The sequence below is a fragment of the Dromiciops gliroides genome, chromosome 1, assembly GCF_019393635.1.
Source record: "Dromiciops gliroides isolate mDroGli1 chromosome 1, mDroGli1.pri, whole genome shotgun sequence".
In the NCBI taxonomy this organism is placed as follows: Eukaryota; Metazoa; Chordata; class Mammalia; order Microbiotheria; family Microbiotheriidae; genus Dromiciops; species Dromiciops gliroides.
In genome coordinates, this window is record NC_057861.1 from 268,080,251 (window position 1) to 268,098,860 (window position 18,610).

General features: G+C 36.3%; 1 protein-coding gene across 1 annotated transcript in view; it reads right to left on the reverse strand.

The window, feature by feature from the left end:
• The window catches only part of TOX (thymocyte selection associated high mobility group box), a 380,331-nt gene that overhangs the window by 61,098 nt on the left and 300,623 nt on the right, over window positions 1-18,610 (reverse strand). The window contains exon 4 of the mRNA XM_043988665.1: window positions 2,080-2,358. Within this exon, the coding sequence (XP_043844600.1) occupies window positions 2,080-2,358 (279 nt within the window). The remainder of the gene's footprint in view (window positions 1-2,079; window positions 2,359-18,610) is intronic.

Sequence of the window (18,610 nt, forward strand, 5' to 3'; positions counted from 1 at the left end):
TGAACTCATAGAATTTGTATTTTACTTAAGAAAACAATAAGGATACAAATATGTAAGCAATACATATATAGAGTAAATCCAAAATGATTGCAGAGGGCCAGAAAAAGCACTAACAACTGGGGGGATCAGGAAAGGCCTCCTACAGAAAGGGGAAGTAGAGCTGAGCTTGGCATTCCAAAAGGCAGAGGTGAGTGAAGTGGGAGAGCATTCCAGATAGAAGCTGACTGTACAGAGGCATGGAACCAAATGGTGGAGTGTTCTCTATGGGGAAGAATAAGCAGACCAGTTTGTCTGCAACATAAAATGTATAAGGGGAAATAATATGAAATTGGTATACAAAAATAGGTTAAAGATACAATGTGAAGAGCTTAAGATATAATGAACCAAGAGTTCTGAAAGCATAAGACAAAGTCCTTCACGTGGCTCTTGATGGAGAGGTATGGGATAGATGACAGTAGAATATGAGATGTACCCAGATTGGCTGAATGGCTGAATAAAGACTGGTCATTAACAGTCCAATATTAGTTTGTAAGATAGTCCTAGTTGAATGTCCTTCAAATCTGTCTTTAAAAAACAAAGTTGTGGCAGCTAGGTGGTGCAGTGGATAAAGCACCAGCCCTAGATTTAGGAGGACCTGAGTTCAAATCCGAACTCAGACTCTTGACACTTACTACTAACTATGTGATCCTGGGCAAGTCACTTAACCCTCATTGCCCCACCAAAAAACCCACCAAAAAACAAAAAAACAAAGCTACCAGTGACTAAAAGTAAAAATGGCATGCATATCAAAGCTTCTCATGACACTAATTTGGGGTAGTAAGCTCACTGAATGACCAAGTTAAAAAGCTATTCCTCCACCCCACCTCCAGCCCCCCCAAAACAAAGAATCGCAATAGGGTAAAACATTGGGCCAGAAATAACAAGATGAAATTTATAGTCTTATACTTCAAAAAACAATCAACTTCAAAAGCACAAGACAAGTTTGTCTGAAAAAGATCTGGAGCTTTTAGAGGACTACAAGTTAAAGGTGAATCAATAGATGAGTCAATATGGCAATCCAAAAGCTAATATGATTTTAGGTCGTGTTAAGAGGAGCACAGTATCCATAGGGAAGTGAGAATCCTGCTATATTCTACCCATGTCATACTATAGCTTGAATATTAGGTCAAGTTCTAGGAATCCCATTTTAGGAAGGGCCTTAATCTGGGATTTCCAAAGGAGGGCAGATCCTGCTCCATGAGAACTGTCTGAAGGAACTGACAATGTTGAGCCTGAAGAAGTGAAAACTGGGGACCGGGCGTGATTACTATATTCAAGTATTTGAAGGGTTGTCATGTCAAAGAGGGATTAAACTGATTCTGCTTGGACCAAGAAAGCAGATAGAGAAGCAGTAAGTGGATATTGCAGGAGACACATTTTTGGCTTTGTCAGGAAAAGGTTCTGAACAAGAAGAGCTATTTGAAGGTGGAAGGAGCTGTCTCCTGAGAGAGTAGATTCAGGATGGCCCCTTGCTAAGTATATTTTGGATGGGATTTCTAATTCATTTAGGGGATGGATTAGATGATCTCTGAAGTCTCTTTTGAATTTGATATTTTGTGATTCCTGCCACAAAATTCTATAGTCACTTGATAAGCATTCTTATGATATATACATACACCCCCCCATATATGTGTGTACACACACACACACACACACACACACACACACACACACACACACACACACACATATATGTACACACACACATTCAAAGCAACACATTACTTTTCTGGTTAAAAAAAGTTGTTTCCTAAAAAGGTAACTCTTCATCATCCCATCTACAAATCTCAAGATTCTTATGAATGGAATTTATTTTAGCTTTAAAATGCTTTTTTAAAAAGAATTAATTGGAGACTGCAAAGTAGTTTTGGAGAAGCAAACTGTTTAGTCATTTCATTATGTGCTCTCTCGTGCCACTTTCTGTGGCTCCCACTTACATTCCTAACTTTTGCCTACTACATTTTAGGCAGAAAGACACCAAAGTAAAACTTGTAAATTATTATCTTATTTGGTAGCTCCTAAGAAACAGTTTTGCCATACCTTAGTAGTGTCTTCCCCTTCATCTTCATGGACAGAACTTGAGGGTGAAGGAGTTGCAGACTTGCTTCCAGGTGGAGATGGAGAGTTATGGGGAACATTGTTTCCCGCCATATTCAAACCAAGCTGTGCACTGAGTTGCGATTGGTTAATGGTAGTCAGCTGACCATGCTGCATCATTCCTGGCTGCCTAATATCTGCAGGCTGAACCCTTGGTCTCATGGCTGCCATCTGAGGGTGGGAGCTATATTGAGCTCCTTCAGTACTTCGTATATCTTGCATCTACAAAAAGAAAATTGGAAAGGAATAATTTTCCACAAGTAAAAAACAGTTTGCTTTCTTGAGACTGCAGAATGCCCTGCTGATCTATACAGTATTTCCAATGTAAAATAATCCTGAGTTTAAATCAGCAAAAAGGTTTTAAGTAACAACCAAAAAAAGCATTTCATAAGTGAACAGTTACATTCTGCTACTCATAATCTGATTAATTAAATTTTATATTTTTTCCATGTAAATGAAATGTAAGCACATATCACTAATAGTTTTGCATGGTATATGTTTCAAAATATTGATGCTTATTAGAGTCCTTGACAAAATTAAACAATTATTAGCTATTACAGTAGACACATAATTTCATTAAACTCTATTTATCATTCCTTACTCATTTCAGAAAGGGTTTAGAAGACTGCTGAATATAGCATGGTCCTTCGCTGAATTCTATATAGGTTACAACTGGCCCATATGATGTAATAACATCTAGATTCATAACAATTATAGTCTCAGGTTGACTGATCAATTAATTGACTATTGAAGTGATTGGACTGAACAGTCAGATTTGAAAGTAAAGCTTTACAGTCACAAGGTCACCATATTAGTCCATTGTGCTATCTGGGTCACTGCTTTTTAGCATTAATGAGACCCACTCTTTTAATTCAAGCAATGAATTCAGACTCTGCAAGGATTAGAATTAAAAGCATTGGAGGATGAAGCTCTTAACTTATCCAGAGGTCAGATGTACAGTAGAGGAGGGGGATGGAGGATTTCACTTACTGTTCCTCCAGTATTCTCAAGCTCCCTGTAATGGAGAACATTTTGAGGTGCTGATAGAGGCAGCTCAGTTTCTCTTGCTGATGTGGTTTTAAAAGCATGTATAAGGAAAGGGAGGATAAAAGGACAGGGAAGAAAAAAGGAGAAAGTGCAAAGATGGATGAGAAGAGGTTTGAAAGGTTAAAGTGACCTTTGTCAATTGAAAAGTGAAATTGATATAGTTATGAAATTCTATGTGGTGAGTTTGAATTTGACAGTAATTATCAGTCTATAAATGCTGCTGTATCATGAAAACATGATGGAAAATAATTAATTGTATATAACAGCAGGCATTTTGACTGTCACCTTTTTATCTATACTATCTAGATTATTTCACTGAACTTGTCAGGACCATTTTTTGACCTACATGTAGAAACTTAGGGCCTGAAATGGCTGTCTTCTGTTTTTTGTTTTTGTTTTGTTTTGTTTTTCGGGGCAATGGGGGTTAAGTGACTTGCCCAGAGTCACCCAGCTAGTAAGTATCAAGTGTCTGAGGACATATTTGAACTTGGGGCCTCCTGAATCCAGGGCCAGTGCTTTATCCACTGCACCACCTAGCTGCCCCATGGCTGTCTTCTGTTATCAGTTTTATAGTTAAACTCTTCACCACAAGGTTTCTCTGTCAACCTGATTGATTCCACTAAACTTCTCATCTAACTTACCATCCTAGCCTCTTACCTAGCTCAAAGAAGGTAAACCTGATTCTGTTCTTTACTATGTATACCTCCCCATACTCTTCTTTTGTTTTTCTTTGCAATCTTTCCCCCTCTTTCTAGTTTTCTAATCATCAATCAAATGTCTCCCATAATCCAAGAATCCTTTTTCCTTGTTTCAAACTGTAACACTTAGATCTACTGTTCTGTGACATATTGTCTTCTTACAAAATGAGATTTTGTTTCATATATCAGTTATCTTTGCTTAACAGAAAATGGATCATATATATGTATATGTATGTGTATACACATATGCACACTCAAAATATCTCTATATGTATGTTGTATGCATATGGATTGGAACTGTACCATGTATATGAATATGCATTCATATACGTATACTTGTGTGTATATGGGTTGGACTGATATTTTCACTGGTATAGGAAACTCCTGGTTGAGGAAATTTCCTGTACCAATACAGGTCAACATTTTCTTTGTATCTTAGAGCGTTAAAGAATTGCTTAGGTCACTGAAAGTTTAAATGACTTGCCTTCCATATTACCAACATTCTCATGTCACCCAATATCTCAAGCTCAGTATCATGCTCAGCTTTTCACCCTCCACTCTCTTCACCCCACATATCCATTTTATTGCTGAATTTTGCTACTCATATATTCATAATATCTCTTGTATATGCCCCCTTTCTTTCCACTAACACTGCTACAGTCCTACTATAGGTCCTTATCACCTCTTACCTTGACTATTTCAATAGCTTTTTTGGGGCGGGGTGGCAGGGCAATGAGGGTTAAATGACTTGCCCAGGGTCACAGAGCTAGTAAGTATCAAATGTCTGATACCAGATTTGAACTCAGGTCCTTCTGAATCCAGGTCCAGTGCTTTATCCACTGAGCCACCTAGCTGCCCCTATTTCAATAGCTTTTTAGCTGCCTCCCTTGCCTCTAGTCTCTCCCATGCCAATGCATCCTCTACTCAGTGGCCAAAGGGATTTTTCAAAAAGTCTAATTCCAACCATGTTATCTACCTACTCAATAAACTTCAGTGACTCCTTGTTATTTTATTTTACTTTTTTGTGGGGCAATGAGGGTTAAGTGACTTGCCCAGGGTCATACAGCTAGTAAATATCAAGTGTCTGAGGCCAAATTTGAACTCAGGTCCTCCCGAATTCAAGGCCTATGCTTTATCTACTGCGCCACCTAGCTCCCCCCTCCTTGTTATTTTCAAGAACAAATGTAAAGTTTGCTGTGGCATTTAAAGCCTTCATAATCTGGCTCCCTTCTTGCCTTTTCATTTCTTAGATTTTTCTCCCCTGCATGAACTGTATGTTCCAGCTACACTGGCTACTTGCCATTCCTTGAACAGAATGTTCTATTTCACACCTTAACCTGGGTTATCTCCCATACCTGGAATGCTCTACCCTCTCACCTCTGACTTTTCAGTTTTCCTGACCTCCCTCAAGACTTAGTTTTTATCTCATTTTCTGTAAGAGGTCTTTCTATGTCTTCCCAGTTGCTAGAGCCTTCTCCTCTGAGGTTACCTTCCATCTTCACTATATATTGTGTATATACCTATTTATTTACATCTTGTCTTGCCCATTAGACTATAAACTTCTTGAGGGCAGGAGTTGTTTTGCTTTCCTTTGTATCCCTGGGATTAGTTAAGTACTTGGCACAAAGCAAGAACTTGTTTGTTGACTAACTCACTAGGGTCATATAGCCAGATGTGTCAGAAGCAGCACTTGAACCCTGGTATTCATGGCTTTGAGGCCAACTCTCTATTTACCACACTATGTCACCTCGATATGTGTTTGTCTTTATATATGATAAGTGATAAACATATTCACTAGACTTCTGATCTCATTACTCTAGGTAAGGAACTCCCTTCACCAATGCAGACCCATGACTGCTCCTGAACCTACCATTGGACTGGAAGAGTTGCCTAATTCTATAAGGTACTGAGTACTGTGGTACTCAGGTAAGTAATTTGCCCAGGCAATACTCAAAGTAAAAGAAGAATTACTGATCTGCATTGGTGCAGGAAGTTTCCACATCTATACCGATAAAGTCACAGAGATGATTTTAAAAACCGCATATATATATTGACACATATACATGCACACATTTACAGACATATTTGCATATACAAATATATTCTTTTGGGTGCGGGGAGGGAGGGACTGATTATTTGAGAGAACTCTTACTGAGGAAACTGCCAATGATTTTATAATGCAGATCAGCAACTAGTCTGCTATTTAGTCTTAGAGAGCTGTTTGGGATAGCAAGAGGTCACATAGCCAGTATGTGTCAGAATGAACAAGTGAGCCCAGGCCTCCTGGACTCTCAAGGGCTCTTGGAAAAAAAGATGGAAGTCTTGGATGAAAGAATGTCAATGAATTCTATATTTCCCTTTTACTTTCTGGTTTTTTCCCTACCTTAAAGCACACATCTTACCATGTGAATCCTCTACTAATGAAGCTTCATAAGGCTGACTACTGCTTCTGAACTAAAATACAACTCCTTTGTTTGGTATTTGAAGATCTTCACAGTCTGACTCCAGCCTACTTTTCCAGGCTGATGACATATTACTTCCTCTCACATACTCCAAGTTCTAAGCAAATTAGTAGAGTTCATGTTTGTACATGACAATGTCTATGTATAGGTTGTCCACCACATTACAAATGCCCTCCCTTTTTCCCTCTGACCTTGGAAGCCTCCTTTCAATGCTCAGCTCAAGGGTCACTTCCTATGTGAGGATTTAACTGACCGTCACAGTATATACTTGATTCTTCCTTGAGACCAGAAACTAACTCATTTTGTATCTCCAGTTTCAGGCACAGTTCCTGGCACAGGACAAGCACCTAATAAATGTTTGTGAAAGTAAAAGCCTATTGATTGACAATGACTAAATAAATCATGGTATCCGAATGTAATAGAATATTACTTTACCATAAGAAAAGGATTAATATGAAGAATTTAGAGAAGCCTAGGAGGATGTATGTGAACTAATGCAGAGTTAAGAAAGCAGACCCCAAGACAATACACATAGGAATTGTGACAATATAACTGGAAAGAACAACATGAAAGGGACAAAAAGGAAGCTGAATTCTAAATACCAAATTTGGCTCTGGAGAAGACATGAGGAAATGTAGCTCTCTTATAGAGGTGGTATTATTGCACATGGCATAAATTGACAGCCTTATTTATTGTGCTGGTCAGTTTTGCTGTATTATTTTTTCTTCATTCTTTTTTATTATTAGTCTTTCTCATAAAGAATGGCTTACCAAATGGAAGGAAGGAAATATTTAGAAACAGCAGTGATATGAAAACAGAAGATAGCAATAAAATACTTTTAAATGCTTGTTGATTTGTTGAATTGAGTCAAATTGATTAGGTATTTTATATTCATCTTGTATCTATAGAAGCTGGTATTCTTTCACACTACTGAAAGAAACAGAGTTATGAAGGGCTAAAAAGAGAAAAAAAACTGCTTGAGTAGTTATGGAAGAGACCAGTGCAACAATCAAGGGTGAGATGCTCTTTTAAAAAAAGTCTAATCTTAAGCCTAGTGTGCCAGGCCCTGAAAACAGCAGCAAATTAGAACAACAAATCAAGGAGTATCTTTAATAGGTATATGCGTGAGAAGTGATATTAGAACATGTATCCATGTCTTCAGTTGTGCTTATGGTAGGTATTGCCTTCAGGGGTAGCCTCTTCAGATCATGAAGTTTTCTACAGTTACATAGTGCCTTTCCTTTGGAGGCCATATTTTTGTGTGTGCGTGTACACAGGTGTGTGGGTGTATGTGTACATGTGTGTGTTTATACACACTGGGCAACACCAAACGCTGGCTAATGTGTTAACAAATAGCAAATTCAGCAATGAAAATTCTGCTTACACAATGATTCTGAAAACAGCATTTGTTACCTTGGATGGGGAACATTAAACCTGGACAATAAATGTCATTATCATGAGAAGTTGACTAAATTTGGGTACTTCCTATGTATGTATGTATGTATCAATGAATGTGTGTGTATGTATGTATGTATATGACTATCATACTGCCTGCCACATAGCACATGCTCAATAAATGCCTGTCTATAAATTGGTTGTCAGTCAGTCAACAAGCATTTATTAACAACTTACTATTTGCCAGGCACTGTGCTAAATATTGATTGGTAACAATAGTATAATTCACAGAATAATAGAATGCCATAGTTGGAAGGAACATCAGTGATGATATAGTCTAATCAATATTTGATTAAGAATTCCTTCTCAACATATCTGAGAAGTGGTTCAGCTTTCGTTTGAAAGTCTCAAGTGAGGGGGAATCCACCACTTCCTGGGGCATCTGATTCCACTTTACAATAGCTTTAATTCTTAGGATTTCCCCCCATCATCAAGTTTAAATCTGGCCTCTCCACAACTGTTATTTGTGACTTCTAGCTAATAATAATAATAATAGAATATGATAATGATATATTTATATATCATTTATATAGCACTAACCCTTTTCCAGGCACTGTGCTATATTCTTTACAAACAGTACTTCATTTGATCCTCACAACAATGCTGTGAGGTAGGTGCTATTATTTCTCCCATTTTACAAACAAGGAGGGGGCAGCTAGGTGGCACAGTGGATAAAGCACTGGCCCTGGATTCAGAAGGACCTGAGTTCAAATCCGACCTCAGACACTTGACACTTACTAGCTGTGTGACCCTGGGAAAATCACTTAACCCTCATTGGCCTGCAAAAACAAAACAAAACAAAACAAAAACAAAACACAAAACAAAACAAATGAGGAAACTGAGGAAAACAGGTCAAATTACTTGCCCAGGGCCACATAGCTAATGTCTGAGTCCAGATTTGAACTTGTCTTCCTGACTCTAGCACCAGTATGCCAAGAAGAGCCAACCTGAGAACTTGTCCACATGTCAGCCCATTAGAATTAGAGCATTTTTAAAGTAGGTATTGTTTTATTCTTTTTAGTGGTATTCCCAGCACTAAATGTTTGTTGATAGATGATTAAAATAAATACTTAAAGACAGTTATCATGTCCTCCCTTAGTCTTTTCTAAGCCAATCATTTCAAGTTCCTTCAATTGATCTTCCTGTTACGTGGAAATTCACAATATTATTCTTAAAATGAAACTTCCATAGCTAAACAAACAAACTAACAAACAACTCCAGATTTGATCTAACAAAGACAGATTACATTGCAGTTATACTGTTCCTGATCCTAGAAACTATGTATTTAATGCAGCCTAAAATTACATTAATATTTTAGCCACCATTTATCACACTGTTAATTCATATTGACCTTGCAGTTTATTGCAATCCATAGAACCCTTTGATGAACTATTTCTATCCAAGTATCGCTCATCTTCTAAGCATAAATCATTTTTCAAAAAGCATGCCCTCTATGTCTTCATCAAAATCATGGATAAAAATGTGAAAGAACCTGGCCAAACCTGGACCACTGAGGTTCTCCATCAGGGACCTCCTTCCTAGTTGGAACATTACTGATTATTTTGGGGGTCTAGTCATTCAAACAGTTACGTATCTAACTCATCATATGACAATCTAGTTCACATCTCTCCATTTTCTACAGGAATAAAGCAAGACAAGTGTTTCACTAAATATAGTTGAACTATTACTTATAGCATTTTTAGATCTATTTGTCTAGTCAGTCTGTTTAGAGAGGGGAAATAAAGTTAGTTTGTCATGGCATATTCTTGGTAAAATCATACTCACTTTTTGTGATTAACTTCTTTTTTGAGATGGCCCCTAAGCTTTCTATAATTAATATCTTCTATGCCACCCCCCGCAATGGAATTAAAGTTAAGTTTGCTGGTCTATTTTAGTAGATTTACATCTCTTCTCCTTCTTGCAAATTAGAATAATATTTTCTAATCTATAGTCCTGTGGTACCACTTCCATTTACCACGATCATTCAAAGATCACCAAATATATGAGCTTATAATTAATTTTAATGCATCCAAGTCTATAATTACAGAACCACGCCAAGCTTTTGCATCTACTATTCATTATCCACACTTGCATCCATATTTTGTGTATGTCTTTTTAAAACTGAAATTACTCAATGAGTTCTTAGTGAATTCACACTGGTCTTTTTAGACAACTCCCCTTTTCCTACTTTGTCAAAATTGCTTTTCTTTGTGAAAACCATTTGAATCACTTGCTTGTGACACATACTTTGTATATTTGTGTAGAGAAACTTGGGGCTATGGATTTTATAGATAGCTTTTTTTTCCTGTTTTTTTTTCTTCCTTTATGATTTTGGGCATCTCTACTGAATTATTCTTTGTACACTCTAGCTACAGCTACTCTCTCTGTTATCTAGCTTGGGAGAAGTATGTTGCCAGTTTTATTTTTTTCTCATCCTTTTCAGCTTCGACTCCTTTTTGATAGATTTTTAAAGTTCTTAGTAAATAGATTCTTACCAGCCACTTTATCCCTGACCAGGACTTCATAATTTTTCATATTTAAGCTATGGTTCAGAAAATCAACTCCCTAAAACACAAAACAGATAACATTCTTAACCAGTTGATCACTTCCAGTATCTGCCTTTTTACTCTGAAGTCCTTGCTTTTGATCAGAACCACTGATTTAAAAAAAAACATTACTTATGTCCTAATGGTCTTTGGTTTCCTATCTAAGACTTCATAATATTTATCATTGCTTTCTGGCAATATCATTTATAACCAGATGATCATCTGACATAGGTAGTAGTCAACTGCTTTGACAAATCTTGGGAGGTTCTATTTAGGCCATTGTCTGTCACATTTTAGATACTTAATATGAATTATGGCAATTGTGTAAATCAAACACTCCATCTTGTAAAATTGATCCTATCTTGAAAACAAAATTTCATTTTCCTGTAAATTCCACCTGCTTTCTAATCATGGGAATTGAGTGATATTCACAACCAGAAAAGTTCACCAGCTTGCTTTTTCCACTCCAAACTCTCACAAGTCACTCATCTTCCAACTCAAAAAGCTCCTAATCTTTTTCTCCATTTAGAAATCAGATTACCTAATCTTATAACCTAGTTTATTTCCTATTAATTGTTTTCTTTTAATACATAAAATCTGTCTCCCCTTGTATTCAGGGTCCAGTGTCAATCTGAGGAAGTCTGGTTCCGATTTGTTATGCAATTGACATGCATTGCTTAATAAATTGATATTCTTGGAAGCTTGAACCTTTGTTTCCTATTATCTCAAATTTCACCTGTAACAGTTTTTGGCAAAGCCAGCTTAAGTTTTGACTTGGACCCCCCCACCCCCCATAATGGCATCTTAGTTTTATGGAAGACTTCCTCAGAGATAGAACTATTCCCTTGATTTCAAATTCTTTTGAGCTAAAGTAAAGTTTACCCCTACATTGTTAGGGACTACCCACCTTGCCAAAGGAAGAGATAGATACTCCCTTTAAGGGAATGATAGGTTCTAGTAAACGTGAAATTTATTTTGCCATGAGACTGGTAGAAGCGCAAGGTGTTGACATCCCTTTAGAAAAATTCTGATTGGACTAGAAACAGGCTTAGCTTCTCATACAGGAGTGGAAAGAGTGACTAAAAGAACCCTCAAACTATGTTAAAGCATATAAAAATTCAAATTGGTCACAAGTTTAGCCTGAAGAAGGGACTCTTAATTATTGCGAGTTTTGCAAAAATGTGTGCAGTAACTTTTCCTTATTATTTTGTCTGTTTTTATGTCTTTGTAAAAAGCTCAGGAAAAAAAATTGTCCGCGTCATGTTTAGTGTTTGTAGATACTGCTACGTTGAGATATTTCTTTTGTTTTCTTTTGTTTTTTAGTGAGGCAATTGGGGTTAAGTGACTTGCCCAAGGTCACACAGCTAGTAAGTGTCAAGTGTCTGAGGCTGGATTTGAACTCAGGTCCTCCTGACTCTAGGGCTGGTGCTCTATGCACTGCACCACCTAGCTGCCCCCTTGAAATATTTCTAAGGAGAAAATGCAGTCAGCCATGAGGACTGCTATAAAATGATGCAGCCAAAGAGTTTAGAATGCTGGAGATTAATGAAGTTTCAATTTTTTACTTAAAAAAGTGATGTCAAAGTCTTTTAGTAAGCAGGGACTAACTTCTGCTTTAGACTTTCAATAGATTACATTAAAATGAAAAAAAAAACACCACAAAACCCAAAACTTGCAAGGTACTTTCTCTCTGTCATTATAGCCCTGGCCAAGATGGAGTTACAGAAGTAAAGTCAAATAATCAAAGAAAGGAAAACTTTTTCCTGGTTTATAGGAATTTGTGGCATTACAAATGAATTAGAGATTCTGAATTATGGTAATTGTTAAAACATCTTAGTTGATTTTGAAGATTTGGAGATTAAGGAGATTGGAGACTAATCATTAAGGAATTTGGATAGTAATCATTTTTTAAATTGGAGGGGAAAACTCCTGGGATTTTGGGTAATTCCAAGAACTCAATCTCTTCTCTTTGTCTTGTCTTTATAAGGCACTTTGCAGAAGCTTAACATATATAAAGTAAGTTTTGGACTACCACTCTGTAGAATTTTTTTTAAAAGGAAAAATAAGAATTAAATCCTCTAAGAGTTTCAGGGGTAAATAGCAATTTCTCCCTCAAGACTGATAGATCTATTGTTTTAGTGCAACAAAGGAAAGCAGCTAGTTTTAAAGTAGTCCCAGAGTGAAGAAAAAAAGTTGCCATGCACTTTGCATTTTAAATTTATCTGAAACTTTTTAGAATCAGAGAACAACTTAAAACTGAGTAAAACTTAATTAAGAAATGGAAAGAGGGGGCAGCTAGGTGTCCCAGTGGATAAAACACTGGCCCTGGATTCAGGAGGAACTGAGATCAAATCTGGCCTCAGACACTTGACTCTTACTATCTGTGTGACCCTAGGCAAGTCACTTAACCCTCATTGCCAGATTTTTTAAAAAATGGAAAGGGTGATTTAAACTAAAGAGGAGGCCATGAAGAGGGACTGTCTATCCCACCTCCACCTCACAGTCACTTGGGCCTACACCCTGGATAGATATTCACAATTATGGGAAAGTGAAGGAGGCAATAACCAGGAACTAGGAATGTCTTTTGGGAAGGCTGAAGTAGAACTTTCAAAGCTTTATATATCAGAAACTAATTGTTTTGATAACTAGAAGCAAGTCACCAAAGAAAATTAGGAACCCAAAAAGATAGCAATAATTCAATTAATTGGGGTTTTGTAAAATTTTATACTCTGAATTATAAAGGAGAAATCCCGTGAAATAAAGAATAGTTATTTAGATGGTTTGAGATATGATTAGGAAATACAGTACTCTGCCTTGAAAAAGCATTGCAGGGGGGCAGCTAGGTGGCGCAGTGGATAAAACACTGGCCTTGGATTCGGGAGGACCTGAATTCAAATCCAACCTCAGGCACTTGACACTTACTAGCTGTGTGACCCTGGGCAAGTGACTTAACCTTCATTGCCCTGCCAAAAAAAAAAAAAAGAAAAAGAAAAAGAAAAAGAAAAAGCATTGCAGGGGCATATTCCCTAATCTTTAGAATCCCATGAGCTCCAAAGCAAGGGAATGAGAATATGAGGCTGCCACCTGTAAACTCCTGCTTCTAACAACACTTGGAATTTCTTTCTATCTTTTGCCTGGGGTTAAAACTGAAAAGCCTTGAGGAAAACAGGGGATTAGATTATGAACAGGGAAGAAATTGGTTCTTTTGGATGATTTTTGAAAGAAAATAAATGAAAAGTTTATAGAAAGGTGTAAATGCTACTTCAAACCTTTGAAAATGAGCTAATTGGGCTCTCTCTGGGCTCTCAATTTTAAAGTGCAGGTGCCCAATAGCCCTGAAAAACTGAGATTTTGATTTTATGGTTGTAAATTCAGGTTTGATTTGGTTCAGATTTGTCCTGTAAATAATGTAGTGAAATGTGTTCTATTAATTGTGGCATCAAATGCAAAAAAAAAAAATGCTAGAAAAATGCAGGGAAACCTGATTTAGACACCAGTCTTGGAAATTTATTGGCTTTGTGATTTTAAGCAAGTTATCTTATGTTTTTTCCCCCCTCACTTTTCTGATGTGTAAAGAGGAAAAGAATGGTACTCACCTTCCAGGGTTACTGTGAGGATCAAAATGATGTGATTGTGAAGTGCTTAACATATTACCTAGCATATGGTAAACACTATCTAAATGTTAACCATTATTATTACTTCTTTAATTGGATGTAGTCATTCTATACTTGATAATCCTACATTGGATTATAGATATGATTAGTATAAAATGACAAAAATGATAAGAGTAATGCATTTCTGCAGAAGATAATTTGGAAGTGTATTAGGCTAAATTGACATCATCTGACTGTTAGTAAATTTTGTTTCATGTTTTAAATACATGATATTATGTCAGATGCTGTTAGACAATATGTCAGATATGTTGTTAGACAAATAACTTCTCTTTTTTTATCTGGAAGCTGTAAGATTATGAATTGAGCCATTAAAACAATGTGGTAGAAATATTTAGAATCAAGTATTTAATAGGGAATGTTTTGTTTTAAAATAGATTATTATTATTTATTGTATAGGGAAAAAAATTTACATAGACTTTTAAAGAGATCTTTATCTGTGAAGTCCCTTATAATTTTTGTATTCAGGCAGGGTCATTAAGATCTTATCAGCCCTACTGACTACATGTTGCAAAATCTAAAGTACTGAAGTTTTGAGAATCTAGAACCAGGAAAAGAGGATCTCCCCTCCCACTCCTTGTCAAGGGAGGGAATTTAAAAGTTTACTCTAATAAAGAGTGAATTTACATGTGAAATTATTTGGCTATCACTTATAAAATTATAATTACAACTATATTTTTAATGATTGTTTGCTTGTACAAAATGACAAGTATGATGATATTTAATATGATCACACATGTATGGCCCATGATCAGATTGTTTGCTGCCTTGGGGAGGGGAGGGTCGTTCTCTAATACTATTCTAATGTAATAGGAAATGTTTGTGTCATTTAAGTTCAGAGATACAATAAATACTTAAAAAAAGTTCTTAGCAAACCTTAAAAAAAAAAGAAAAAGAAAATGTTATAGGGTATAAGATCAACTATCAAGGGTATTTGCTGTATTTTCTGAACCCCAGAATGTGGTTAGTTTAAATTTATATGTAAAGGTTAACTGACATGTAACTGTTAAGGAAACATGAGGAAACTAATAATATTCAAGCCCTATGATGGGGAGTGCATGCAATTTTTGTATCTGAGGTAAAAACTCTTGGGACTATAATATTATTTTAAGTTTTGATTATAGGGAGTGCTTTCCTGAATTGTCATGAGGCAAATAGGAGAAAATGGCATGTACTACAGTCTGAAAAACTGCTACGGTGGATGTCTGTCCCTGGGAAAATTGTAGGGGTTGATCCTGCCATGGCCAAAGGTAGAGTTCTCTTGACCTCAGTTTTTCCCATTGTACTATTTCCTTTCTGAACAGGAAATTTTCCTGCCTGGTTAATCCTGATCTAGTCTCTGATACCCCATGAATAATGTGGAATGTTACTCCATAATTGACTGTAAGATCGACTCATTCATGGAATTGAACATAGGTAAGGGAATTTCCCCCCTATTATGGTATGTATCAGGTCAGTCTGTGCCTTGAGGGGATAAATCTTGACATTGTTGTCACTGGTATTCCTCCTTTAACTTTCATAGTAAATTTTATAATCAAGACAAGAAATCAGTAGGTTGTCTTGTGTATACAATACTATATCTATTACAATAGATTAACACTGAAACATTTGAGTTATTTGTAGCCAATTATAATATAGGGATGATATATTCCTAAGGGGGAGAAGGGTTAGACAAAGTATTAATAAGAAAAAGATGTAATGTAAAAATTTTCTAATTTAAATTGGAATCGTACATTTTGAGGATCAACAGGATTAGACGTTTTTCTAAGAACTCTCTCTTGTATATTGATTTCCAAAGTGCATGTTGCATGACAATTCAGACTTTGATTATGCTTCAGTAATAAGTTCTCAAACTGGATTAGGATTTTTTACATATAAAATTTTATTGGCAATTTTGAAGAGTGAAATTATTTTCCCATTTTAAAGTATCTGTCTAATAATTTTAAAAGACAGAAGTATTTATTTTATAATTCAAACTCTCATTTTTTTTATTTTAAGATTCTTTTATTAGAAACAGGATTCAGGTAAAGAAATAAGAAATAGCATGTAAAAACTGAAATGATATGAGGTTTCAGGTGAATTATGGGATCCTAATTTGATGTTCATCTTAATAGTTCTGTTAGTAGGATCAGCATAACAAGGCTTGAGCTGACTTTTCACCACATGAACTAGTTTAAGAACCTGCGCTAAATTGTATTGTCTTATTACTGGAAGATTTTACAATTACCTAGGAATTTCTGTAAGCAATATAGACCTGGAGAAGCAGAACCCTCTTCAGAGCTGCCCTGAGAATGAGACCTATTCTAGAATGCTTAAGAGAAATATTTTCCAAGAGACCAGATGACTACATTAGACATCTGGGATTTGAGACAAAATGTGATGATTAAATAGACATTAGAAGCAGGTTGCTAGGATACAAGGATGTTATATAATATTGACAGTCATTATCGTATTTCTTTGGCCTTTGGTTTCATGGTGTTTATGATGAATTTTCTTGGTTGCCTTGGTGACATTAAAAGTCTCTCCTCTCAAAATTATCCATTGTGAACCCTCTAAGATGATTGATTTGTAGCCTAACTTTGGTTTACTTATAGAGATTATTTAACAAAGGTTCCATATTTTCATTATTGTTCTTAAATTCTGTGTCAGCCATTGTACTAAGCTATGAAAGAAGAAGCTTCCCAGTGTTTTTTTCTTTGATACATAATGTTGACATTGAGCATGGGAACAATAAAAATCTCATAAATTTGGCTATTAGATAAGTGATCACTGGGGGAAGAAGCTGGTCCCCTCTGCTGTGAATCAAAGGGGGCAATTGAGAAAATTGTAGAAGTCTGAATTAAACTGACTGTTATATTATTAAAACTGCCTCCATTTTAAGATTGCCATTTATCTGTAATTTCTACTTGCCTGCTAATCAGGGGAACTGAGTGATATCCTATTTCACACCTGAAAAAGTCAACTGCTTGCTCTCCCCAATCCCAATTCTTGAAATTGACCTTACCTGCATCCCTAATCTTTTCTCTAATTATAAATCAGATTATTTTATCTTGAATCCAATTTATGATCTGTTATGGTTTTCTTTTAATGCAATAAAAATCTGTATCCCCTTGTATTCAGGGTCTAGTGCAAACTGAGAGGTTTAGTCCCCAATTTCTTATGTAATTTGGCATGCAGTTGCTTAATAAATCAATACAAAGCTCAAACTTTTGTTTCCTCAGTTATTTCAGATTTTGCTTGTAACAAATAAATGTTTATAGACTAGCTCATTAATAGCCTGAGTATATGATCCAGGAAAGCAGGAGACCTAGTCTGTTGTTATTATCATAACAGTATTCCTGAGGAGGGAGTCACTAACTACTACTCTTTACTTGTCTCTTCTACAGCCCTATGCCACGATGGCTCATCCACCATCTGTAGATCTACATTATGTCTGCCACCCTCCTCATCAGAAAAAAATCTCATTTCTCTTAACATCAAATGTTCAGGGACAGATAGGTGGTGCAGTGGAAAGAGCACTGGCCCTGGAGTCAGGAGGACCTGATTTCAAATCCAGCCTCAGACACTGACACATACTTTGCTGTGTTATCCTCAGCAAGTCACTTAACCCCACCCAATGCTTCACCAAAAAAACCAAAAACAAAACAAAAAATAAAAAACTCAAATGTTCAGTGGTCCTTCTTTTCTTTCTCCTGTGTCACAATATTACACTCGCCTACCTCCTGAGATAGGTCAGAATTCCCCTTTGCCTCTTCAGATCCCTTTCCTCCTCCATTTTAACACTGAAACTCTTCTACGGTTTTTTTTTTTTTAAATGGGGATATCATCACTAGTTTTGTTAACCTGTGGAATAAAGAGGCATACTGAATAATGGAGTGTTTTTTAAAGAATATTTAAGGATAAGAAGGATCTATGATTTCTTTTTTTGTTTTTTTAGTGAGACAATTGGGGTTAAGTGACTTGCCCAGGGTCACACAGCCAGTAAGTGTTAAGTGTCTGAGGCCGGATTTGAACTCAGGTACTCCTGACTCCAGGGCCAGTGCTCTATCCATGGCACCACCTAGCTGCCCCGGATCTATGGTTTCTTATGCACATGAGACTTTGAGTTAGGGAGCTCCCATTTACAGGGCAAATTATGATTCATCTATGACTTAGTAGAAAAATCCTAGGGAGGTGCTCAAAGTGACAAGAAATTATATAACTTGCCCCGAATCAGTCAGGCAACAAAATTAAAGATTCAAACCCAGGTCAGGATTCAGTGTGAAACACTGACTCTGACAGAGAAGATAGTGATGATGACGATTTGGTATTGTGAAATCTTCTAACCTGGCAGAGAATGGTAAGTTCTGGTAAAACTAGTTTATAAAAGTGAGGGATGCAGAGCCTAGTTACACATTACACTTCTCATGACCTAATAAGTAAGCATTTCCTAGATTTTCGTACATATGTCTTCTCTTCAGACTCAAATAGTCCTTCTGTTAATGAGAGCTCTACATTCAGAGGTGATAAAAACTGGTACATATTTTATCGAGTGTTTTTTTCTAGTATTCATTTTATTTTGTACATTTTAATGGTTGTGGGAAATTCCCTTTTTA